The following is a 26489-nucleotide window of genomic DNA, read 5'->3' as shown; positions in this document are numbered from 1 at the left end:
CCTGCCATATAATTCCAGTGGCCCAGCATTTAACTAAAGCACTTCCATTTACCTCCCTCCTCGATCTTAAAAAATATCCAATTACCAAATAAACCTTATCAGAAATAAACTATTGGCATTAGGGTGTAATGCTCAAAACACCATAACAGAAACAGCGTATGAGACGGATTGAAAAGTGAAATGAAAGAGGGAGTCGCGAGTAAAGATGGAGAGGACATTTGGCATAGTAATGGGGGTAATGGGCCTTGAGTAAGAAAGGAAAATGTTTGACTGCAATATCGGTAGGAAAATACAGCAGTAATTAGAGTTGAATTAGGTCCATAGGTCTCTGGGCCCCAGTGCCACTGCACCGGTTGGTCCATTGATAACTAGGCCTCAGGGGGAGAAAGCAGATATGGCAGAAAAAAAAAAGAAGTGAAAGGAATACCACAGACAAAAGGAAGAAAGAAGGGTTTGCAAAAAATAAAAGAAGGGAAAGCAAGAACGAGAAAATGAATCCTCAACCAATAGAAGAAATGGAGCAAACGTGTGAGGCAAAAGAAAAAAGGGAAAGGAATCTAGAAAGTAAAATAAGGAAGAAAAATAATGAATGAAGTGTGAAAAGAAGAAGAAATATGAACATTAGAGAAAAAAAAAAAAAAAAAGAAGGATAGTGAGAGCAACAAGCAGTGAAAGAACCAGGGAATATATGTAGCAACATTTCCCAGAGACACAGAATGGGAAAACCTCTTTGACTTCCACATAGAGTTGGAAAAAGAGGGGATTTATTGTAACAAGTGAATTGACAGATAAAGATAAGAAAGAAAAAAAAGAGAAAGGAAGAAAGATAGATAAAGTAAAAGGATGCATACAGAGTCAAAGGAAAGAGAAAATAAACAAGAATGAATGAAGGGAAGAGAAAAAAAAAAATAGAGAAAGGATGATTGCCTGATGAAGAAAAGAGAGGAACGAAACAAGGAAAGAAATAACCACGTTGTTGCAAGTTTGAAGGAGGAGGCAGCAAGAGAGGGAAATAAAAAGGGAGAGGAGTATCAGATTGTGCCACTGGTCCAATGGACCTTTGACTGTCAATTGAAAATGTATAAATGTAGTTAGCATCAGCACAAAATTTCCATTACAGTAAATCCAAATGTATGCCACCAAAACGACAGAAGATAGCGTTCAAACCATGAAGCTTTATTAACTAATGAATGTTTATTAACTAATGTAATCAAAGTTACAAGTTAATCAGTAAATCGATTTATCAAATAAGCATGTATATTTACTTGGCCATGCAATAGAAATTTGTAGATTATGAAAAAGAAACTGCAAATTATAATGATCTACAAAGTACAAAACACAAACAGGGTTGGGAAGCTCTGCTTGAGCAATCATGGGTTTTACAAAAATCATTACATTGAAAGGAACTTCCCTAAACTAAATAAAGCATTGAGAGTGGAGAAGGGAAAATTGTAAGAGAAAGGTGTCAGCATCTATTACACACACACACACACACACACACACACACACACACACACACACACACACACACACACACACACACACACACACACACACACACACACACACACACACACACACACACACACACACACACACACACACACACACACACACACACACACACACACACTACGAAATAGAAGATTCTGGAAATGTCGCTCCACCACAATTGCCTTCTGGATATACCAATGCGGATACATCATAACCCAGATGCGGATAAACTCCCCTTGTTTCCATCACTGAACAAAGAAGCACACACCTGCACGTCCATGAAAAGTATCAAGGATCCATTCTGCCTGGTATAGGAGGCTCCCTCCCATCCCCATGCACAAATTCCAATTACTGCTTCCTAATCTACGTACCAGTTCTCACCATAAACAAAGACTGTTCTAACTAACCAATTAAATAGGACACCTGAAATTCAAATAAAACAAGAGAACAACTCAAGAAGAATATTTCATTCTGAATTCAATAAAAAAAGAAGAAAGAGTCCAACCAAGCTTAAGGACTAGCCACAGTCATGCGAAGGTTAGGAATCTCCAGTATGGGGTTACTTAGGTTATAAGCAATACATGGATTATACGACTGTGGCATATTTCTACAATTATGCTGCCACACATTAACACGTTTTCACATACTAGCATATTGATTAACATAATCAGTAACGTAGAGCCTTTCATTATGCTGCTCCAGCCACAAGTGCTTCACAGGAAGTGGTTTCTCCCACAGAGCCTCCAGCTTCTAGATACCTTGTGCCCCTTTTATTGTCTTTAACCCCCCACCCCAATGCAAAGGGCATGTAAAAAAATGTTTTTTTTATATTGTGCATGCAAATCATAAGGTGATGTGTAGTAACTATTACCTTCTTTATACAAACACTTATGCAGGTCTACCAATACTTTATGCATGTAAATCTATAAGAGCAAACAAGAGCACCAGCATGCTGTGCATGAGAACTAGTACATCATGCATGCAAATCAGAATTTAATCCTTTCATACCAATTAGTTGTATATTCAAATCAATATAGTAAACATACAAGTCAGTACATTACACAAATGAAGCAGATCAGTATGTACATGAACCTTACGAGTTGCAACCAGTACATTATGTATTCAAAGTAGCACAGTATTCATGGTTTTCATGCAAATAATGAGATTGTGCATGGGACCTGTACATCATGCATGCACTCATGCTAAAAAGCTTTCAAATTAAAAGATGGTACATTGCAACTTATATTTCATGCATACAAACTAGTACATTACAAGATAACTAAACTGACAAGTTTGCCACTGACATAAGCCAGGACAGTGGGAACAAACAGAAATGTTACATTTCAAAAATGTGTACTTTAAACTGTATGCTTTCACAGGTGAAGCAAGTGATTGACTGGTGTACCAACAGTTTACCAATCTAATGATTTCTAAAAATGAAAAGAAATGCTACAAAATGAAACACCGCAACTGTGCCAACAGGCACGGTGGCTGCATCATCATCACACACAAGGAATCAATCACCTGCACCATCACCAATGATAAAACCACCCATTTTGGGATATATGAACTTCCAGCTCCACGCCAACACCACCATCAAAGGCACCCTCGTATACAGCCCACCAGGAAAAAGAATTGCCTCAGTGACACAATCACTGAATTCACCACCAGCTCGCCATTAAATCCGAAGACTTCCTCTTCCTGGGAGACTTCAGCTACCACCTGGATAACCCCACTGACACCAAAGTCCACAGACCTATTAAAAAGACTGAACAACATCTGCCTCAAGCAGCTGGTCACGGACCCACGCACAAAGCAGGACACACACTGGATCGCATCTTCACGTCCACTAACAGAATCAGCTACAGCCACACCATGGAACTCACCTGGTCAGACCACTACATTGTACACTTCACCTTCATCGGATCCCCCCCCCTCCCGCACCACCTCCATGTGCCACAGCACCCCCTACCACAGCTGGACTGATGCCCTCAGCACATCACAGCCAATATTCTCACCAACTTGGATCAGGCAGTACAGAACTATAATGACTAGATCATCAGTGCTGCTGACTTGGTCGCCCCGACCAAACCACCAAAAAAGCCAGCTGAAACACTCCGGAACTCAGCAAATCAAAATGCAGGTGCCAACAACTGGAGAGAAGATGGTGCACCACAGCAACAACCACTTCAACTGAGCCACGTTCATAATGGCCTTCAACAACTAGTACCACCAGATCAATGCTGGGGAAAAATAAAATAAAATAAAAATAAAAATAAAAATAGGGAGGCCCTTGCCCGCCAGATCGAGAACAGCGCCAACCAAACCATGGATCTCTTCACCATCATCAGAGTTTGCCAGGCCATCAGCCATTGAAAGTTCCATCCCCCTACCACAAACTCTGCGATGCTATTGCCGACCACTTCCACAACAAGATAGAACTGATCTACTGTAACTTCGATCCCCAACCCTCTGACCTCCCCAGCATCCCATCAACCTCCACCACCGACCGCCTGCACACCACATGGGAACAGCTCAGCACACTGACCATGATCAAACTCAAAAGTACCATCCACTCGGGAGCACCCACCGACCCCTGCCACAACAGAATATTCATCCTTATAAGAATAAAGATCAACCACCAGCTCACCACCATCCTCAAAGGCGCGTTAAACATTGGCACGTTTCCAGAAGCCTGGAAAGGTGCGGGGGATCATACCCCCTCCTCAAAAAGCTCCTGCAGATCACAGTGAGCTCCAGAATTACCGCCCGATCTCTCTGCACCCATTCCCTGCCAAAGACCTGAAGAAGGCCATCACCTCCTCACCAAACACATGGAGTGAAATCCTGCTAGACCCCTCCCAGTCAGCACAGCACCAAGACAGCTCTGATCACCGCAACAGACAACATTCACACCCTGCTTGACAGGAGAGAAGCGGCCACCCTGATACTGCCACCTTCGACACCATATCCCACCACACACTGATCAACTGACTACACCAGATTGGGATCACAGACGATGCTCTCAGTTGGATGGCATCCTTCCGGATGAACGCACCCAGAGAGTATTACATATTACAACCGACACGCTCAATACAATTGAAAAAGAGTCAAAAATTGATAAATATTTCAAACACCCATTCTGCGTTGACAATGATTCTTTTATTCTGAAATCCCAATTCCATTCATGCTTTCTGTACAGTTCTATAAAGTTGGTTCGTACTTGACAGCCAAACATGTTTCGTCACAAAGTGACTTTATCAAGGCTGTAAGGTATAGAAAGGGGCATATATGAATGAGCATGGTATAAAAATATGCACTGGCTAAAAAATAAAGTGATTACCCAGTGAGAAATGTATACAAAAAGTCAGGGATTTAGCGGCATACATTCACCCAAAATGGGATAGGAGTATATATAGAGATAGAGCAATATGTGCATGTAGCAAACGTGCAGATGTATACTTCTAAGAAAATATTGCCCGTGACGCGCAAAAGCGGATACATAAGTGTCAGGCTAGAAAACACCTGGTGTGTCTATTAAAAACTGGGGGAAAGAAAGGGTCAAGAAGATCCACTCATTCTTCGAACTTGGTCGCAATAATAGACTAAGGTACATTGACCAACCCATACTGCAGTAGTATTCAAGGTGTCCTATGGTCGCGTCCGTATCCACAGAGTGTCAAATGCATTTGTAGTGACGGCTTGTAATCCTACACAATGTATATGGAGTACTCTGTTCCAACAGGTTTGCCAATACTCGCTTCCTCCAAGGTGTAAATAGTAGTCAATTAGGTACGGGTGATAATACGCCAAAATCTGCGGGTGAGAAAACATAAAATGTAGGTACAGTCTAGCAATCATTGTGCCTGCACACTATGGTCCACTGTTAACACAGTAATCACACCCATTGCAGAAAACATTAAGTTTGACACAGCTCATAATACCAACAACATTCCGGTCTGTGTTGTTAATGTGTAAATTATGATGAGAAGGTACCAGATCAGATAGCGCTTCCAGGCCCTACCAATGGCACATTGCCTGCGATATAAATGCACCTAAAATATAACAGCTGCATTTTAGTGACAAGTAGTCAGATGCTTAGTAAAGAAATATTGCTTTTTGATAAAATGAATAAAGATAACAGATAATTGCGCTACTGAGCTAACAGTATGGGAAGATAGGTGGGATTTCAGTGGTAGACCAAGACTATAAAAGATGCGGTTTGTAAGAGCGGAGTTGAGTGTGGTTTCAGTTACAGAACTGGACTGTACTCCCGGGCTTATTTTTTATTTGCTTTTAATAAACTCAATTTCTTAAAATTCAACTATATTTTGGTGAGCCTGAGCCAGGAGCCCTCCATCTTCTCAACTCCCTGGACCACGGCTGAAGGAAACACCACCTGCGACGCTTGAATAGAACACTGTGCGCAAACCAGGTAAGCATTACACTTGCCTATTCGAGTGAACAACGGGGTTCCAGAAGCTGCTGTCCTAAAGGGTGAGGAGAGGTCAGGCCTCGAACTCTAATATTTAAAAGGGCATAATTCTGTGGCATTTGTAGTATGGGGGAAATAAGTGCATGCAAATTTTGTGTGTTTTTTTTTTTTTTTAAATAAAATGTTGATGTAGAAATGAAATGTGATTTCCCGGCCAGGCCAGAAGACTAGCTAGTAGGGATTCCCTTTTGAATAGAAAGGAGGTGAGATGAGTAGTAGTGTATTACCCAGGAGGCAGCTCCTGGAAGACATAGATTTATATTAGAGTATTACCCAGGGTATAGCACCTGGAAGAAATAGTTTTACAGCAGTGTATTACCCAGGAGACAGCTCTGGGGAGAAATAGTTGGTTACTAGTGAATTTTCCAGGAAGCAGTTCCTGGAAGGGACAGTTTGTGTATATCAGATATCCCGGTTAGATTTGGAGGGCTAGAGTGGAGAAAAAAGTGGGGTGAATCAGGTAACATATAAAGTCTGACGTGCCAGGAGATCGTAACTTTACTGGCGCCGGCAGGCATCACTCTGAAAAAGTCAGATACCTGGTTTACTAATTTCTCGATTTAAAATATAAGGAAGGCGTCTTTGAAGGAGAGCAACTGAGGCTGAGGCATCAGTGGAGAGTCTGACGTTTAGGTAAGGGGACGACCGAATGGTCAGTGCCAATTGACTTTACCCTGAGCACGATCAGACCCTTGGTTGCAAACCTGAAAAAGCGCAACAGCAAAGAATAAATATTTTGGTGTAGATAATGAGCGGTAAGGATGATAAAAAGAGTGTGATGCTTCATAACCATAACGGTCAAATTGTAGAAAAAAAGGCAAGGGTTCTCACCAGTGGTCATACAATCTGAAATAAGCGAGGACGAAAAGGTGCGAGATCCGTCATATTTTTGATATCCCGATAGAAAAAAACTCAAAGGGTCCTGGGAGGAAGGAAACACTAGTGCAGATAAAACAAAAGAATCAAAATTAAAATGACACCAAAACTAGTGGGAATAAATACAAGATTTTATGAGTGAGATCGAGGATTCCCTGTGGCAGGAAACAGACACCCTTGACCTATTTCTAACATTTAAAAGGGCTCATGGCCAACCCCCGTGTCCGTGTGACACCCCTCGGCTCCACATAATAACGCAGGAATCTATTGTATTAGAAGCCCTTCTTGATTCATTTTTCACAGACCTGTATGATTCTGGGGTTTTAAAAAAGGATGGAAGGGACACCACATCCCCAGACACCACTACTAATAATTTGCATTCATGATAACGTTATAACCTGTATTGCGTCAGGAAACAATCCACTTCGCCCCCCAATAAATGCACCCGCACCCAATATCGGCATAGAAGTAGTGCTGCACAGGTTAGCAATTAGTATCGCTGCGGTTCACCAAATTGGCCTTACGACGATGCATGTCAAGTCAGGCAACACTCCATGAGAATATTCCTTCGCTAAGCACACTGCATTAGGTTAGCAACATTGATAAGGACACATACATATTAGTGAGGGAGACAAAGGGCATAGAAGGGACACAAAGAGTGGACAATAATAAGATATATATATGCATATAGGAAGTGTATATCCTGGGGGAAATCCATGGATACCCCCCGGGTTCATATGATGAAAACTTTCCATCAGACAAAAGGAAAACACAGAAATATTGTAAGCAATGGCATAGATACACCAAAGACCATGCCCAGCCATGGCCAAAGGAAGGGACATTTGACGAAGACATGATTAAATATGCACTGACTTCCATTAAATCTAAATATCAGAAGAAAGAGAAAGAAGAAAGAAGCCATTCTGTCATTATGGCGGGTCTTCTGTGATATGAAGACAAATGTAAAATCGACAGTACCTGAAGAGGCAGCGACACAGGCGCAAGAGAAACCCCCAGAAAAGCCTGTAGAGGAGCCTGCACTGTATGGTCTCTACCCTATTCTACCAGCTGCAGGATATCTGGATGCAGTACAGGTTGATCGATATGAAGGGAGCTGGGTGAACACCCGGTCCTGTCCCAACAGCTCCTTGGGCGGGCCATGAACAGGAGAGAAGAGACAGGGCAACATCTAAGTTTCAGCACACTAAAGAACAGGAAGAAAGATTTGGGAGCCTTGACCATCTTCGAGGGCAATGGACTACTGGGCAGGTTGTCCTGAGGCTGGGAGACACATCTACAAAAACATTGAGAGAGGCAGCTGGGGATTGGATGCTAGAAGAAGAGGTGCAGCGGTCATGACATGACAAACACCTAGATGAGACATGAAGGGGAGCAGGGGCCGAAGCGGAAGATGAGGACTGGAACAAAGGGTCTGATATGAATGAGGATGCACAAGAAAACAACAGAGGCCTGTATAATTTTCGACTGCAGCCTATACGAAGGCTCCAATTTATATCAAGAGACCCAGTAGAGACAGAGAAGGTGAATTTTAAAAACAACAAAATTGAGTCTGACACCCATAGAAACGATAGAACGAGAAGAGGGTAGTTATTATGGTCAACTCTTCTCAGGCGAACTGCCAACATGGACTGAAAGAGACTGGAGAAAACCGTGGCCCGACAGGAGACTTTCCAACCCTATGACTTAACCATGGCAGAAGACTGTATACGGCAGGGACAGGATGCCACAGGTTGGAATTATCCATACATGCAGGAGTGTCTTGCAGTCTGGGAAATGTATGCCAAAGACAAACAGACTGAATTGACACGTAGTAACAGACCAGACCCGAGATTACGTCGCAGGCCAACAGGTCCCCCACACATCACTTAACTGCCCCTCATTATTAAGGGAGGGCAAGTACCAACATACGTGCCCTGGCCACAGATGGACAAAGAGAACTTAAAGAGAACACTGCCCCCATTGTTTGAAGCTGCAGGACAATGGATAGGGTGTTTTGAAAAAAACACTGCTGGAGTTGACCTCGCTCTGGACGGCGTTAAAGGTTTGTTGAGTTCTCTAGTGGGAGAGAAGGGAAACACCATATTTGCAAGAGCAGGACTTCCTCAAGTCACCTTGACAAACAAGCAGTTTGACAGCTCTTCCTTTAACAATGTCCGCCAGCATGTTTGGGATGCACTTCGGCAGACATACCCAGACAGACCAGACATTGGAGCTCTTATGGCAGAAAGCATGCAGCCGACTGTGGACATTGCAGAGTTATCACAAGAATGAAAGAACGATGGGTTCAGGAGGTAGGATGTAGTTCGGAAAATATGGGAGGAAATGCACTTTTATTTTACAATGTGTTGGAGAGATCTTCCCGCCGAAATACAGTCAAATTTAGATGGGGTAGTGGACATTGAGGCTAAACCATGGCCAGAACTAAAGACTCACATAATGCATTATTTTAAATTAAAGCAAGAAAAGGATAAAGAGAGAGAGCAGAGCTGGTAGAGAGGGCCACAGCTAAGTTGGTCCAACAGAAACTTAAGAAACCGAGTACGGAAGGGGCACTTGTGACAGCTCTACCAGCAACTGTCGCAATGCCAGTGCAGGGATAGGTATCAGGAGGGCAGATAACAAGTGATATAGGGAGGAGACAAAAAGGTACGTCAGGAGAGCAAGGAATAATGGAGGGGAGAAGGCAAGGAGGATATCGAGTGGGTCAGCAGTGTTATTATTGCGGCAAGATAGGTCATTTTGTAAGAGAATGCAGAATTAAGAGAAACAATGAACGCATGCAAGGGTGGCCCACCTCGCAAAGACAGGCAGCGAGGCCGCCGCAAATGCAATAAGGACTACAACAATATGTAAGACAAGAGTACCCACAGACCCCTCAAGCTCAGTGGGTGGCACCCCAGGGGCCACTGCTGCAAAACAGGCCCCAGTGTGGCAGTAACACCATTGGAGGACAAGCGCTGGTCCAAGTAGGAGGAGCATTGGTGCAAGGAGGTAACACCTTTTACGCACCGCCCCAGGTATCCAGTGGGGCACGGACACCCAATTATGTCTAATGACAAATCCCACAGGTAACAACTACGTGTCCAATACTATCGGTAACCCACAGATCAGATGAGGAAACCACTGTGACTGTAGCCATAGAAGGTCGCCCTTATCGGATTTTAATCGATATTGGGGGCCACGAAAACTTGCATGAATGATGGAACGCTACCACTTTCGTGCAACTCAATGTTTTTCTGGGACTGTCAGACAGGTTCCTTTCACGAGATCAGTAAACAGGACTGTCGGTGACGCACAAATTGACGGGCCATTGTTATATTCCCCAGAGTCGCCCGTCAACCTCCTTGGGAGAGACCTAATGAGCAAATTATATATGACCATTTCATTCCTGGAAGATGGATCGATGGCGTGTTCTACACCCGGTGTCACGTCAGGCAGAATTCTGTCCCTCATAGCTCATGAGGAATCAGGGCAGCAGGTTAGAGCACTGGAAGTTGATGCAGAGGCGTTCTTGTGTGGCATATACGCTCTGATAGTGCATACACCAGCGCTGCAAAGGAAAACTATGCAGTTACCAGAATAATTATTGTTTAGACCTTGCGAATCCGTGGACCCGATGACAGAAAGAGATGATACTGGACATATCAGTTCTCGAAATAAGACCAACATATGCAGTGCTCATCGCATTCAACAGAAGGCAGGAAATGTGGGCATCAATACTGTTTACCGATCCAAGGGTCAAATTAAGGGATCTCTCAGATGAGGAATTGTTCAGTGAACGCCCCTCGATTGGAACAGTTGTGTTTGAAATGGATATCTCCATTAGAATGCAGTTGCAATGTAGGACAGTGCCAAAACATGCACAAGACACTACAATTAGAGAGAGATTGGTCAAAAGTACCGGAAGTACTGTGGACAAAGGGGCCACATGACATGAGACTGGTGAAAGGAGCTGAGTCTATGAAAATTGCATTGAAACCTAGAGCCATATTGCCCAGGATACGTCCGTACCCCTTTTCCAAAGAAGCAGAAGAAGGTATCTTACCTACAATTCAGGCATAACTTGACCAATGAGTAATATATGAAAGATCGACACCATGTAATATGCCGATTTTCCCGATACAAATGGCCAAGGGATGAACTTTGAGAATGATTTAAGACTTGCGCTCTCTGAACGACAGTCATTCCAGAGTTCCCGGTATTACCTGATCCATCAGTTATAGTGACAAATATCCCCAAAGGTGCCACTTTCTTCTCTATAATTCATTTGAAAAATGTTTTTTTCAGCATTCTATTACATTCAGATAGCCAATATTTGACTGGATTCGTATTTAAAGATACGCAATATTGCTACAGGAGGCTCCCACCAGGGCTTTGCGAATCTCAGAGTATTTTAATCGGACAGTTAAAAAAATACTTCGTGAACATCCAATGCAAGAGTATGCTTTTACAATATGTAGACATTCTGGTTTGTAGCGCTACTGAAGACATATGTAGATAAGATACCATTGGCCTCCTCTGCACACTAGCAGGCAAAGGGTACAAGGTCGATAAAAATAAGTTGCAATATGTGCAGACAGAGGTCCATTATTTGGGACAACTGATATCTAAAGATGGGAGAAAAGTACACCTGACAGAATAGAGAGCATTAGAAACATGCCTAAGCCCAACATTACCAAACAAATCCAACAATTTTTAGGACTGTGTAATTATGTGAGACAGTGGGTGTTTGATTACACTATGCTAACAGCACACCTCCTCACCACATTAAAGGAGTCCCACACAACTGCAAACAAAATACATTGGACAGATGTTGGAGAGACAGCATTCCTGGAGCTAAAGAAAGCAATCATGAATTCTCCAGTGTTGGGTACGCCTGACTACACAAAACAATTCTACCTCTTGTCATTGTAACAGAATGACGATGACTGCAGTACGGACTCAAAAGACATCTATGGGACATAAGCCAATTGTCTACTACAGTGGGCTGCTAGATCCTTTCATAAACGATCACTATCCATGTGAGCAAGCCCTGGCTACAGCAGACTTTGCAGTCCAGAAGAGCACCACTATCCTGATGGGATCACCTTTAACACTGTATGCAGAGCATGCGGTATTCGCTATCCGGCAAAGAGGCAAAAGCACTCTCACAGAATGTGGTTACGAAGTAATATCTTCATTACTATCTTTTCAATTGGTCAGATGTCACACAGTTAATCTGGCGACATTCTTTGCACAGTTACTGACGATGAACAAGTAAATGACTGTGCTAAATATGTGCCAGAAGAAGAGAGCAAGGTGGGAGAGAACCCCATCCCTAGGAGCATGCTGCTCTTTGTGGATGGATCCTGTTTCATAGATCAAGAAACAGGGATTGGACATTCAGGAGCAGCAGTTATTGGAGCCGAACGGCAGTGATCATCTGACATGTTGCAGATAGTGAGTCACATACCACTACCCTCTTATTTTTCAGCACAAGCTGCAGAACTAGTGCCCATTATTGAAGCGCTGCAACGTGCAGTGTGGTTATAAGTCACCATCTATTCAGATTCAGCCTAATTTACCACCACTGTACATTCTAGCATTCACAAGTGGGAGAGTATAGGTTTTCTTAAATGTGACGTGTCCCCTGTGATGCATAGAGATTTACTGGCAGAATTGATACATGCTTTAACTCTACCATTCAGGGTAGCAGTGATAAAATGTGCGGCACATACAAACAAACAAGACGTTGTTTCCAGGGGTAATGCTCTGGCAGACTGGGCAGCCAAGGAGGCAGCCAAAACATCTCCAAATTATACTCCGTTAGAGGAGCACACATTGGAATTGATGAGCAGGCAACAAAATGATACTGAATTACCACCCCCGGACACTGAAACAGCACAATTATATCTACAGGAGCTGCAAAAACAAGCGCAACCACATGAAAGGGAGTTGTGGTGACATACAATCACCAACAGATTTCATTTATAGGAAGGAAAGTTCAGGGAAACCAGTAATGCCAAAAGCCCTCTTGTATACAGCGTTGGAGCAACTGCATTTCCTGCACACACGGCCAAAGAATATCTTCTTACTATCTTACAGGGAGATTGGTTTATCCCATAACTATCGGAAATGATTACTATGTATATTGCTGAATGTGCAGTATGCCAACAATACAGCCCAAGACCTACGCTAAAAGTTATTACAATCAATTCCCCACCTAACAGGTCCATTTAAAAATCTACATTTAGATTTTGTTGACATGACTGATAGATGTAACAATTACAGGTACTTAATAGTAGTGGTCTGTCCTTTCTCCAGGTGGTTCTAGGCAGAGCCCCGTGTACATAATGATGCCAAAGCAGCAGCTAACTTTTTGATACGAGAAGCAATACCTAGGTGGGGAATCGCAGAAGAGATCCATTCAGATAATGGGACCCACTTTGTCAACGCTATTTTTCAACACATTTGCACCTCCCCGGGGATAAAACATAAATTGTCATCTATCATCCCCAGAGTAATGGTCTAGTGGAACCCCTTAATGGCCTGTTGAAAAATAAAATTAGTAAACTGTGTGCTACATTGCATAAGAATTAGTTCCACTGCCTTCCATTAGCCTTGTATGCCCTCAGAAATCAACCAGGAAGTGATCATCACCTGACCCCGCATTAAATAGTGACAGGGCACCCTATGCCAAACCCCTTAACAATAGCAAGGTGAGAGACAGATGCTCATAAAAAAGCTGAGGTTTTGTGGGATGAAATGAGTTATTAGTCTCAGTTGCTGAAGTCTGCTTAGTTCTTCTCTAAACAGGTGATGCGACAGCAGAAGTGCACCACTGCAGCCAAGCAGATCAGTCCAATTCCTGTGGGTCAACAAAGGTACATTTGCAATGGTGTGAGGCGATGGAAAGACAGCAAGTTAGAGGGGCATTTTCCGGTCACTCAAAGCACCACCACCGCAGTGAAAGTGGAGGGCAGGAAACCATGGATACATTTGTCAGACATTCGACTGGCCCCTGCTCTGTGTCACACAGCACCATTGGTACAGGAACATTTAGAGGAGAGTGAACAGAAGGAAGAATAACACCGTTTTCTTTTAAAGAGCAAGTGGAGTTCCTTATTGGCTCTGCCAGCAGACATTTATGGATTACTGTTTTGTTTTCTTGCTTATGTTTTATTATATTTACAGCGGTATTACAATGGTATATAGGTTCATGTATATTATCATGCTCAAATATTGTGCGCATGCAAAGAGAAGCATATAAATATCAGAATGTATCTCATAATATTCATGCTAACTTATTAGATAATATGTGGTACCATCATATGACAGAAGTAGGCATGCACAGTACTAACTAGTCTTGTCGAATATGCTACTTAATTCCGCATGCCAGTGATTCAGTTAGACTACATTAATTTAAAGATTACCTCAACAGACGACTCTCCTTCTACACCCCAACCCTGCATCTCCACTCTGCCGAACTCTCAACCGTTCCACGCGTCCGCAGATCTACAATCGGCGGTAGATCATTCTCGCACCTCGCCGCCAAAACGTGGAACACTCTTCCCACCCACCTGCGCCAGACCAAAGACCTCCTTACGTTCAGGAAACTTCTCAAGACCTGGCTGTTCGAGCAGTAGCAGCACCTCCCCTACCTTCTCCCCCCTCCCCTCCCCAGCGCCTTGAGACCCTCACGGGTGAGTAGTGTGCTTCACGAATTCCTGATTGATTGAAAGAAGTTTCTCCTAATGTCACACAGTGTCTTACATCTTTTCCTGTGCAGGGTGAGGGCACAGATGCAACCTTCACAGGTACAACAGGGAACATATTTAGTGAACATCACACAATCTGAAGAGATAGCTGACATAATGGATGTTTTGACCGACTGTAAAGAAACAGAAGTGAAGATAGAACCCTTGTCCCAGTCATTGCCTCTAAGGTACAAGGGGGATAGGTGAAAGGCTAGAATATTAGAGCAGGGATTCCTAGGGGTATCACAACCTACTCTTTTTTTGTAAGGACTATTCAGCCACACCTAGGCCCAATGATTGTCAGGAGAGGCCATATCTCAAGGTAAACAGCTCATTATATGTCCATGGTCCATGGCACCATGGTGCAACATGTGCATGCAGAGCTCTCTCCTTATGGAGAGGGAGCAAAAACAGCACTAACACACAACAGAACTGTCAGGCTATATGGGATGAGAACATACAAATCTTAACCTGGGTAGAAGCACCTTCAACTCCTCGAGTGAGCAGAACACCCATTGTCGTTTCCTTATGTTTCAGGGGAAACGGGGCGGACTCGGTAGGGAGGAACATCAATTGCATCACCAGAAGGTATAATGTTGACATGCAATGGGGCACCTCCAGTTTGATGGACTACTATTAGCAGTGTGGAGAACGCGACTTCCTGCAGGATGGAGTGGTCTCTGTTCCTTAGTTACTGTGCACACACCCTCCTTGGTGATTCCAGGAGTGGAAGTTTCGAAGCTACACAACCATCCCATGAGCCGTCCAATTACCTTGTTACACCATCAGCGGAGGAGAAGGGCTGCCGAGTATTTTGGCACTGCAACTTAAGCAGAAATTCCACAGGAGTATTGGTTCTTCAAGGATGCCCAGTTGTGTTTTTGGAAACATCCTCCCATTCATCCAGGCGAAAGCCGCTGCTCATTGTTTGCAAATAACACGATGGGAACTGATGAAAGCCATCAATGCCACGAAAGATGGGTTCAATGCAGTCAAAGAAGAGTTGCGGGCAGTGCAAGTAATGCTTATGCAACATAGGTATGTGTTAGACTTGATGACGGCCATAGAGGGAGGGTTTGTGCCAAGATTAGTGCGGCTTGCTGTACATAAGTGCCGGCTAACGATGCAGACAATGGAACAAAAACAGAGGCCATACAGACTTTGCATAACCCGCAGAAGAGAATGGTGGCGGAGGGGGGTGCCCCCGACAAGTGGTTTCCAGGGTTGTTTTCGTGGATGCCGTCCTGGTTACCAGAATTACTCAAAGGACTTCTTCCAATCCTTGTGGTGATCCTTTTGATGTATTGTCTTGCTCAGATTATCGTAGGGTGTTGTAAGTTCAGTAGTCAGAAGTTGGGAGGGATGCTTACCAGTAGAGTAGTAAGTAAAGTGGGGAAGGAGAAGCAGAATGCATACACTGGGATAGGTACATTGGACAGGAAAGGGGTGCAAGTAGTTGAGAATTCAACTGGTGGGGGGGGGGGGGGGGGGGAAATGTAATAGGCCTCAAGAAAACAAAAGACATCCACTCTGGTCAACACATGATTTAGAAGAGAAATGCGCAGAAGTGTACATTATACTAGAAAAGTACAGGCCTCAATTTGGGTATGATGTTAGACTGGAATGCAAGGACAGGAAGAAAAACGAAGAAAGAGGCCAGGTGCAGGGCAAAGCAGTTACAGTTGGACCTCGCATACCACAGATAAATTAGAAGGTCACATACACATAAGAGTTTGAATTACTTACAGATAACATGCTAAGGTGAAATCAAAGGACACTGTGCTCGTTAGCAGATGCATGCGTATGTTTTCTAGGCCACAGTTGCATTTTAGTGACAAGTAGTCAGATGCTTGTTAGGGAATTACATCTTTTTGCTACACATGAATAAAGATAACAGATAATTGCTCTACTTGGTATGGGAAGACAGATGGGATTTTAATCGTAGACCAAGACTACAAAAAAGATGCTGTTTGTAAGAGCCAAATTGCGTGTGGTTTCAGTTACAGAACTGGACTGTACTCCCGGACATATTTTTTATTTGCTTATAAATATACTCAATTGTTTCAGAATTGTGTCACTTCTTTATTTCTTAAAATTTGACTACACACCACATGGTCTTGCAAACCCCTCATCATTTAGCCCCTTGAATCTCATCCCAGAGACAGAGGCAGGCTGCTTGAGAATTCAACTGCTACAGCATCAGGTGAGACGACTGGTAAGTCTGCCAAGCAAGCACATGTCTCCCAGTGCCAACTTTTATTATTTTGACCCAGTTAGCTGGATTCACAGACCCATGTGGTATTTTGTGCACCCTGCGTACTTTGGGCTGGCATTACAGTGTCCATCTCGAGTCTTTTAGGCCCACGCACTGTGCCCTTCCTTTACAGGCACCATTGGCTCTATTGCTACAATTGTAGCTAAACAAAAAGAGTTTGAGCACATAAATCTTATTCATTGATGAATAAATTAGAAAACTTCACGTATTCCAAATAATATTACCTCAAGTGCATTATATTTGTTAACATAAAGTTCTCAACACTTGGAGGTAACAATTTCAATATCCATTTCTTTAAAACAAATAGACTCTCTAAGCCAACACGTGATTTGCAACTTACTTTTCATGTCGCCTTCTCAGGGCCATAACATTATATAAATGAACATTAACTAACAAAGGAGTAAAAATGTTAAAAATGGAGGTGGATGAGGAACAGTTTTAGAGAACAGGTCCTATTTTATGTTAAAGGATTAGGAATGTATGGCAAAAAATAGATATGGGGATGGAAAAGCCCCCCTGCATAGCGAAAGGTGTGCATCCCTGCCCCAAGTTTCCCCAGCTGCAACAATATCTGTATCCCTAGTGCTGATTTTTGGCCATGGAAGAACACGGATCATGCACCATGACCTCGGCCTGTCTCCTGGTAACATTGTCTTTTTGGACCAGAAGGGGTGCACCAAGCTACCCTTGTGAAGATAGGGGACTACTGTTCCTACCTGGAGTTAAGCGATGCAAGAACAGTAGCGGTAATATACCTATTTTCGTGTTCATTAAAATGAGAAATGTGAACATTCGTTTTTACATGTGCACCAGAAGTGAGGCCTACTGGCCCACTCGTATAAAGTTCTGTAGCTATGTACTTAACTCAACCTTGGATTGCGTGCAGCACCAGAAAGGGGGGGGGGGCTAGGGGGGCTGGGTTGCATGTGTGACTGGGGATAGTACACAACCATGAGACTTAGGGCAGTAGGTTACATTTTGGAAGCCCAGGGCTTGCAGAGATGAGGAATGCAAACACCAGATAGGAGATGTGTACTTCTGACATTCCCAAGGGATGGGACACACACTGAAGGGAGAGGAGCAGAACATCCTCTGTGCACATCAACATTAAGAGACTCTTTCTTTTCAGGAAGAGATACCAGGAATTGAGGCCTGGGCTCATTGTCAACGAGATGGTGGGATTGAGAAGGTTGGCACTATCAGGGAACCCGATAGAGAAGGTAGCTTAATTCATTGCATTTTTATGGGGCATATTTCAGTGAAGGCTGACAGCCAGGGGTTCACTTTTAGGGTACACCCTTGGCCTGTGTTGTGGGTCACACAGAATTGGAGCCACTCCTTCAGACACAGACTGTCCCTTTGACCAAGGGCAGTGCAAAGGAGAAATCAATTCAAAAGAAGCTGACACCCTCCAAAATGAACTTCAAAGGCTAGACATTAAATCACATGTGTCAGAGTTTGGACTATAAAGGGTGGGCGCCCGTATTCTTTACTTTGTTGAACAGCACTGCCTCATCAGGAAAGGTAAGGTCACCAAGACTTCTTGAATCAGGACTGAGGACCAAGGTGTCCCAATCTCCATCTGTGTGAGGGGCTATCACCCATGCACCCATCACCCATGCACCTGAAGCACCAGCAATCTGCCTCAAAGACCAGCATATCCTGTGAGGAAGAGGAAAGAGTGAGGTCCAGCAGGCATCCAGGCATGTGGATTCCACTCAGAGTGAGGCACCTGGTCCAGTCAGGACTGGCAGCGTTAGATAGTCTTCTGCTCTCTTGTGGAGGTCAGCAATCACCATCAGTGAAGTTGTGGGCTGGTGCTTGGCAACACTGAAATCGTTGGAGCCTGTGTTTGTGACCCCCTGTGTGCCAGGAGGAGGGTCACTGGGATTGTTAGGGCCATCATCCATACAACTGAAACCATAGGCCATTGAACTGAGGCTGTGGGCCGTCACCTGTGTCTGTGACCCCTGTATACCAGGAAGGGACCATAGACAGTTGGGGCTGTCACCCAGAGGATCTGGTCGGGACTGCCATCCTTATTTGTGACCCCCATATGCCAGAAAGAGGTCACTGGGACCATTAGGGACATTACCGGGTCAGAGGAGTCCCCGCGACCACCAGAGCTGCTCGGGAACAAGTCCAAAAGCCACTGCTTCACTGACTTACCAGGAGGAACTGCAAAGAAGAATGAGCCACTGCCTCCTGAAGCTACTTCTGCCCCAGCTGACAGCGGGAAGGGAACAGCAAGAGCTGCTCAATGTGGAGAGTGGGGGGGGGGCAGATGGGAAGGGGGAGATAAGAAGCACCCGGGCTCCTGGAGTTTTCAGAAGGCTGTGGTTGTTGTAAAGTAGAAGAAGACCTGTGGTGAGAGACTCATTATAGTTCAACAAAGAGCAGGAAAACTTTCAAGCCCAAAGCTAGACTTTGACGCACATCGCAAGTGCGGACAGCACCTGGAGTCACCTCCTAGAATCTGCCAGGGATGCAGAATATGGAAGGGAGGGAAAGAGTGCACAAGGTGGGAGCACTGCTCTAATAAGTGCTAGCCTTGGGAGGTCACTGTGTGGATTATTTGGTGTGCTGTGTCTAGCGTGTGTAATAAAAACCTTTTTGCACTAAAGAGTAGTATTGGATTGGACAATCATCTTATTAGAGATAAATGGGGAGTAAATTGTGTTATGAGCCTTTGTATAGCTTGTGCCTACCTCCCCCAAAGAGCATTGGACTGCTCGGCCTGCACGATCACTGCAAGTCAAGTGCTGAAGGGGTAGTACTTGGCCCAGTTACTCAAGACCCATAGTAAGTCATGTCATCAGAAGTATAAGGTCACAATACCCATGCTCGGGCCCAGTATCTTCAGTGCTTAATTTGTAAATAAAGAGGTGCCGGTGCTCAAAGCCCTTCTCTTAAACACGAGGCTGCTGTAATTAAATCTGCCAGCACTGAATACTGAGGCAGCGTAATCCTGAAGCCATCTCGGTGCCTCTTCAATCCATTTACGGCCACCCCTGCCCCTTCAGCTCATCCTGCAACTTTCTATTTTCTCTCTTTATGACGCTTTTTAGTTTTTCCTTCTTCCGTCTTTCTCATATGTGTCTTGCTCTCAGCAAATGCTTGAGGCATAAGAATAAGCCCCGGCCCTCACAAATAAGTGCCGATGCTCAGCACCGGAAACAACAAGCACAAATTAAGCACTGAGTAGCTTCTGGTTGCCCGTGTGCCTCTGAAAAAATAAAAAATAAAACAAACAACAACAAAAACAATATAAAGATTGACGCAAGAGCGACAATAAGTATGTTATAATAAGTAAATATTAAGTAAAGTTTAATGGTTAAACATTACAAACAATGCAATGGAGCTGCTGTTCTAAAACATGACTTTACAGTACCAAATCACCACTTTAAATTTAAATGAAAAGTTAAAATATTTTTAACGTGTTCGTATTCACCCAGTGTGGAACAATTCACAAATTTTAAGAGGCTCGCTTAACATATATCATTAGTATAAAACAGTGCCCACGTGACCCAATACTGTAATAACGAAATCAAATATTCCATACGTTCAAATGTACTCTGTTAACACAACGGTTTTCAGCCGTAGAAAAAAAACACGTAAGTGTTGAATCACCTTCTTAAGAGCGTTTTGAGACAGTTTTTTTTCTGGTTTACGGTTCAAGTGCTCTCAAATTTGCAATAGCACGTTTTGGCAATTGGAGACTCAGTGCCACCTGTACTTTTGACACACAGGACAGATGAGATTCCGCAATCACCTGCGTCAAGCTCAACCCTCCAAAACAGGTTGTGTCCTTGCTCACCATATAGCTGTCTGCCTCTGGCAGCACTAGGCTGACCGAGACTGGGGCACTGGTCTGTTTCAAAAGAACACAAACCGTTCCCTTTCTTTTTCTAGCATGGTAGCCAGTATTCCTCAATTCTAGATAGTGAATAGAATCGACATAATCCAGGATTCTGAACTAAATAGTTGGTAAGAAGATGGCCATCTCAGTCTACGGTGGTCCTGGAAGTCTTTCAAACGTTATTTGGTACCACAAGGAGGGGAATGCTCCTGTCGAATTCAACCCACCACATAGGATCTTCAAGTAATTAAGTATTTTTTTCCTGGCAACTAAATTTCGCAGTATTTGTAATCTAGAGTGGCTTTAATTTGCCATTATCATTCAAAAATCCTCAATAGACATTGTTTTATGCAAGATTTTGTTGAATCACTTTTACAGATAGATAAAAATGTTCTCTGCAAACACAGTGCTTGGTTAGCTCGCTAAACACCGGCATCCGGTCATTTCTGAAAACATCTTCTACACATACTCATTTGCATGTACTCAAATCATTAAAGTGCTGAAATAATTGTATCTGTATTAATCTGACCATGCTGCATTTGTTAGGAAACTATAAACTAAGGGAGGGCAGAACACAAGAATATCCTTAGTTTTATTGAAGCACTCGAGAAAAGTAATAGCGAGGACGAAAAAAATTAGGGAAGAGGGCACAGTCATGGGAATAGATTTGTAAACAGTTTAGGGATATGAAATATTTAGAAGTCTGGTATACTAAGGGGAAATTCAAAATAGTACAAGTGTGCAATTTCCAGTCAGTATACTCTGCATTATTTGCTGCTGAGGTCCCACATAGAGCAAACCTGTCCTGCAATAAAAGTCCCTGAGCCAGTGTCTCTGAGTAATGAGTCTCATTTCTGCGAGGCTCTTGACTCAGAAAAAAAATGCCGGACGCCAGGTGCTCCTCAACTCATATAAACTGGACCTAAAAGGTTGACAACCAACCTATATTAAAATAGGCTTGCTAGTGACCTTGCGTTGCCAAATGTTTAGGCGTCTTGCATTTGAATAGTAGATGTATAGACTCATCTGTCAAGAACAGGTTAATTTCCACCAAAGTGGAATCATAGACAAGAGTGAAGCTCAAGTGGTCTATGATATCAATTGGAAAATCAAAGTGAAATACTGTACTTTATTGACAAACACCCATCTAAAAAGCTTCTAATGTAGAACAGCTGAGACCATGGATCAGTTGCACGGTAGTAGATGAGTCATGAGAGAGACTTGCACAGTGCCACCTCCTCCACCCTGCACATTTATATACCTGGTATTCTGCGGTCTACTTTCACCACACTCTGACCGTTCCTCTCAACCTCTTAAAAAACAAGAACAATACCTACCACCATGGGCAACAATCTCTCCTTGCACCACGTGATCATTTATTAAAGAAAACAAAATCCACACACTTTGTCCTGCCTGTCTTCACCACTACCATCTGCCTAAACGCTTCCCTCTTGCTAACAAAATATTTGTTCCTAAATAGATCTGGTATCCTGGCACCCTCACCCCCTCCCACGACCTTCCCTTAATCTCCCTACCTGAATGCCTTACTCTCCCTTTTCAGTGTACATGCAAAAAAAAAAAAAAAAAAGGGCTTTGCCAGACTGACAATTTTAACTGAGCTGCTGTTAGCGTACAATAATTTGTTGCCAGGTCTGTGTGCATACAGAACTGTGGCTAAATGGGAAGAGTATTTTCTTGTGCCAGGGCATGACCAATATTCCGCTCTTCCCTCAGATCTATGAAAACCCAAAAGACGTTAGGAAGACCACAGAACACCATTTGACATGTCACTGTTTTCTCTGGAAATCTGGATATGGTGGACAAAGGCAGTGAAGGGACTCCTTTCCTGCGTGGTGTCAAGGCATTGACAAACATTTGTTTTCACTGCTGCAGTATAATAGCAATTAACAACTGAATTTATAATCTGCTATTCATGTTTATAGCTTCTATCCAAGCCAAACCCCACAGCCAGCCTTGTGTTGAAACAATATTAAACCGGACACATCATCCCGAGAAGATAGTGTAAGAGTAAATGGTCAAGTTGTCTAATTGTGTGCAGAGTTTCTTTTTTGTCACCCCAACTTGGTGGGCAGAAGGGGGGGGGGGAGGGGAAATAGACAAGTTACACTTTGAATGAGGGTCAATGCTTTCACATCTGAATTAATACTTTGGGTGTTTGTTGGTCTAAGTGGTGTATATGGACATGGCATACTAGTAACACCTGTGGTATGGCATCCAACTGAAATGAGCTGATGTTGCAACAGCACTTGAAACCGATGCACCACCATTATAAGGTTGACAGCAAATGGTGAAAGGTAACCTTCATATCATATCAGCAAGGTACGCAGATGAGATGTTAAGTATAGTTAACCTATATTTTCCTATGTAGTTGGAATTGTCATACATACACACAGGTACTGTCATTGGCAGTGCTGTCATGGGCATTGGATGGTGAAAGCTGCAGGGAAGGACTGGGAACCCAAAATAGCCCTAGTAAGTGTTGTCAGACCATTAACCATAGGGTGCATAGTGGGCATCCCTGCCCACCACATTGGGGTGTGGAGAGGTTCCCCCCATAAAATGGCAAAAACTGTGCATTCTACAACACATATTTCAATATATATTCAATTGTATTAGTTTCTAAAGCATTGTAAATGACAACCTTACAGTGCACCAGGATACAGCAATCTTTATTGGGGCTCTTCAATGATTCCTTCACCATCACCCTCTTACGGAGTCAAATCTCTCCATAGCCTTTCTCTCACATGTATTTCATTTGTTTTATAGCATCTCCATTACCAGCCTGGGATGTTGGGCCACTTTACAGAGACAATTAATCGTAAATGTGTAAATCATGGTATAGAAAATGTTACACAAGACAAAGGATTTACATGCCATCCAAACTAGTAGGCATCAAAAGTACTTGAACTGAGGAAGCAGAACATCCGGATTCAGAACATAACAGTGGTTAGTGTTGACTTTAGTAATAATTTATTTCTACCCAGACAAGCCAATTTTAGCAAAATTAGGATAATCAAAGGCTGAGGAGAAAAAACATAACTTTATAACCTGTACCATGCAGCTCTTTGATGGCAGTTCATAACTCACTGTGTGAGATTATGATTGTAACTTATGAACTTGACAGTAACAAAAGGATCTCTGTGACAAAAGCATTATCCACTGAGCTGTGCACATAAAATACTGTTCAGTGATCTGCATGGTACCCTTTCTTTGCAGCAGGCATATTAACCCTCTGTGCTATCTTAGATGAGTCAAAACTGCCACTAGACAAAACCATCTCTCGCCAACATGTACGTAAATCACCAGTTATCTTTGCACTTTTATTGCTGTCTGAAAACTGTTGGATACAAGGAACTCTGGAGTGCTTTTAAAACTCCTGCACTGGTACAAAACTGCCCCCAATACCAAAAGCGTCCCCCACCCCAGCCTCCAGGGTAAACGCCCGATGGCCGGTACGGTCAGTCCGGCCTAGGCAGTGGCCTCCTGACCATGGCCCTGCGCTTACTATTACCTTCACAAATTAAGCACTGAATCTAAATACAGAGAAGGGAGGTGGCGACAGAGAGAAGGCGGGATAGAGTGAGACGGCGAGCAGAGAGAAGGAATTCTAAAAAATATATTCTACCAATGATCCTGGAGTGGAGCACTGTTCTGCGCTCTGCACCCACAATATTGGTCTGACGACAGATCTATTCTGGCACAGATATCTAGTGTCTCACTGCAGCAGATGTATTAAGCAAAAATGAGAAGCTCCGGGAAAAACCTGCAGTTGGGTCGTTCGCACGGACAGAGAAATCTGCCGGTGAGGAAGAGGGCTTGAAACATCCTGAAGTCACAAGTCAGGTGTATGGGATACCATGGACCAGAAAATGCGAGCGGGTGCTGTGGCGAACCAAAAGGTGACCCAACCACCCCCCCTTCCTTCATCCTTCCTGGGCCCCGGTCTAAAGGGGATGGAATATCCTCTGAATATAGTAGGGGACTTTGTCCCCCCACGTCCACCCCACCCCACACTTCTGCCTTGGATTTAACTACACAGAAAAGGTTAAGGCGGTTGGTCACAAAAAAGCGGGACCCGTATAGGAAATATTTTAAAGTCGCAAAGCTGCATTTTCTAAACTAAACTAGTTTTTCACTTCCAAAAATAAAATAAAATAAAAAGTGTATTAACATTATTCACGCACCGTCATATTCACCACGCAAAAAGTTTTTTTTTTAAATCAAAAAGCGCCAATTGTTTATTGGGGTTTTAATGTTTTTCCTGCATAAAAATTGTCATATTACGTTTTCTTTTGTATAACACCAATCCGTCGTGATTTACAGCACTGCTTGATGAGCAAAATCCTGCGCTCTAGCTTTCTCTTAAATTCAGTAACGTGTTTTTTTTTTATCATGGGGTAAATTGTTTAAGTTGAAAACTATGTTTAATGGCGCTTTTTTTTTTTTTTTACTGCTGGTCATACGTAGTCCAACATCAAAGTAGCGACATTGCCATAGATATCTCCTATAATGAATCAAACGTGATATGAGGGTCCCGTTTAACAGCCTAATTAAATCAGCTAATTATTAAATTAGTCCTTTCATTCGCTGTATTGGAAACAATGTATTTGCGATGTAGATGCTTTAAAAAAAATAAAAAAAACAAGCACCGACATTTACCCAGAATGTGGTATTCCGAACAAAGTTAGAAAAAGTCAAAAACTACACGCTGTGGAATTAGGCAGCACTTACCCCAGTAACTTTCTTAGGTTTACCCTCCATCTGTAGAAGCTTCGGCTAAAAGATCGAGATCGGAAAGCGGACGCAGCAGGACCGGACCGAGATGAGAATTCTCTATTTCTGATAAAACTTTGCCATGTTTGACAAACACTTTTTATGGCCAGATCCTATCAGGCAGAGTTCCGGTCTCTCGGAGCTCGAAGGTGGGGCGGCTGCTTCTGCCAGTGCATAAGAGGCGGATACCGCTGACTGAGACGTCAAACCACTTTACGGGTGCCTGGGGGCAGGGTGGAGTCACGCGCTCTCTCTGAAGAGGGAGGGATGGGGGCTACAGAGGCCAAAGAAAGACAACTAGTGGAGGGAAGACATCACAGCAGGTCTCTGCATCCCCTGGGAATCACCTGAGGACCAACACGCAACTATTATTGCTCAGCACAATCTAACCCGGCTTGTTTCACCTGTTGTGTTCTGTCTAAATCCCGATTAACTACTGATCCCTGCGGGCTGCAGGCCCAGGGGCCTCGCGAATTCAGCTGCACCTGATTTGACAGCAGTTTTCAAAAGGGACTGGTTTACTCCCGTCAAACATCACTGGACTCTGAAAGGTAGCTACGCAACACATGAGTGAAATTGTGTTTCCTGTGTGTGCGCACGTGGAGTGCGGGGCAATAGACCAGCATCTTTAAAGCATTCTCTTTGGCAGACTATGGTAAAGGTAAAATAAAGCATCAGTTTCCTAAGTTATTTCACACTCCACAGTCCGTGGTGTTGCCCTCTCTCCCTCACCAGCTTCTATTGCCCGTGATGTTGCCCCCCACCTTTCCTTCCATTGTCCATGGTGTTACCCCCTATTAGCCCCCCCTCCTTTTCTTCCATTGTGGTGCTTTGACTCTGTTGTCTGTGTTTCCTTTCCCACCCACTATAAGACCGCCATAGAGCTTTTGTTTAAAACATGTAGTTTAGCATTCGGGCATGCTGCAAAGCACCACGTCG

The 26489-nt window shown here is 43.5% G+C and overlaps 1 protein-coding gene across 2 annotated transcripts in view; it reads right to left on the bottom strand.

The window, feature by feature from the left end:
* The window catches only part of LOC138300325 (solute carrier family 2, facilitated glucose transporter member 9-like), a 322183-nt gene extending 296238 nt beyond the window's left edge, over positions 1–25945 (bottom strand). The window contains exon 1 of one of the 2 annotated variants that reach the window (XM_069239555.1): positions 25509–25945. In XM_069239555.1, the coding sequence (XP_069095656.1) occupies positions 25509–25538 (30 nt within the window). In that variant the 5' untranslated portion in view covers positions 25539–25945. The remainder of the gene's footprint in view (positions 1–25508) is intronic. The other variant, XM_069239554.1, reaches the window with a different exon arrangement.
* Positions 25946–26489: the final 544 nt, after the last annotated feature.

The sequence above is a fragment of the Pleurodeles waltl genome, chromosome 6, assembly GCF_031143425.1.
Source record: "Pleurodeles waltl isolate 20211129_DDA chromosome 6, aPleWal1.hap1.20221129, whole genome shotgun sequence".
NCBI lineage: Eukaryota > Metazoa > Chordata > Amphibia > Caudata > Salamandridae > Pleurodeles > Pleurodeles waltl.
This window is presented reverse-complemented; position numbering and strand designations above follow the sequence as displayed.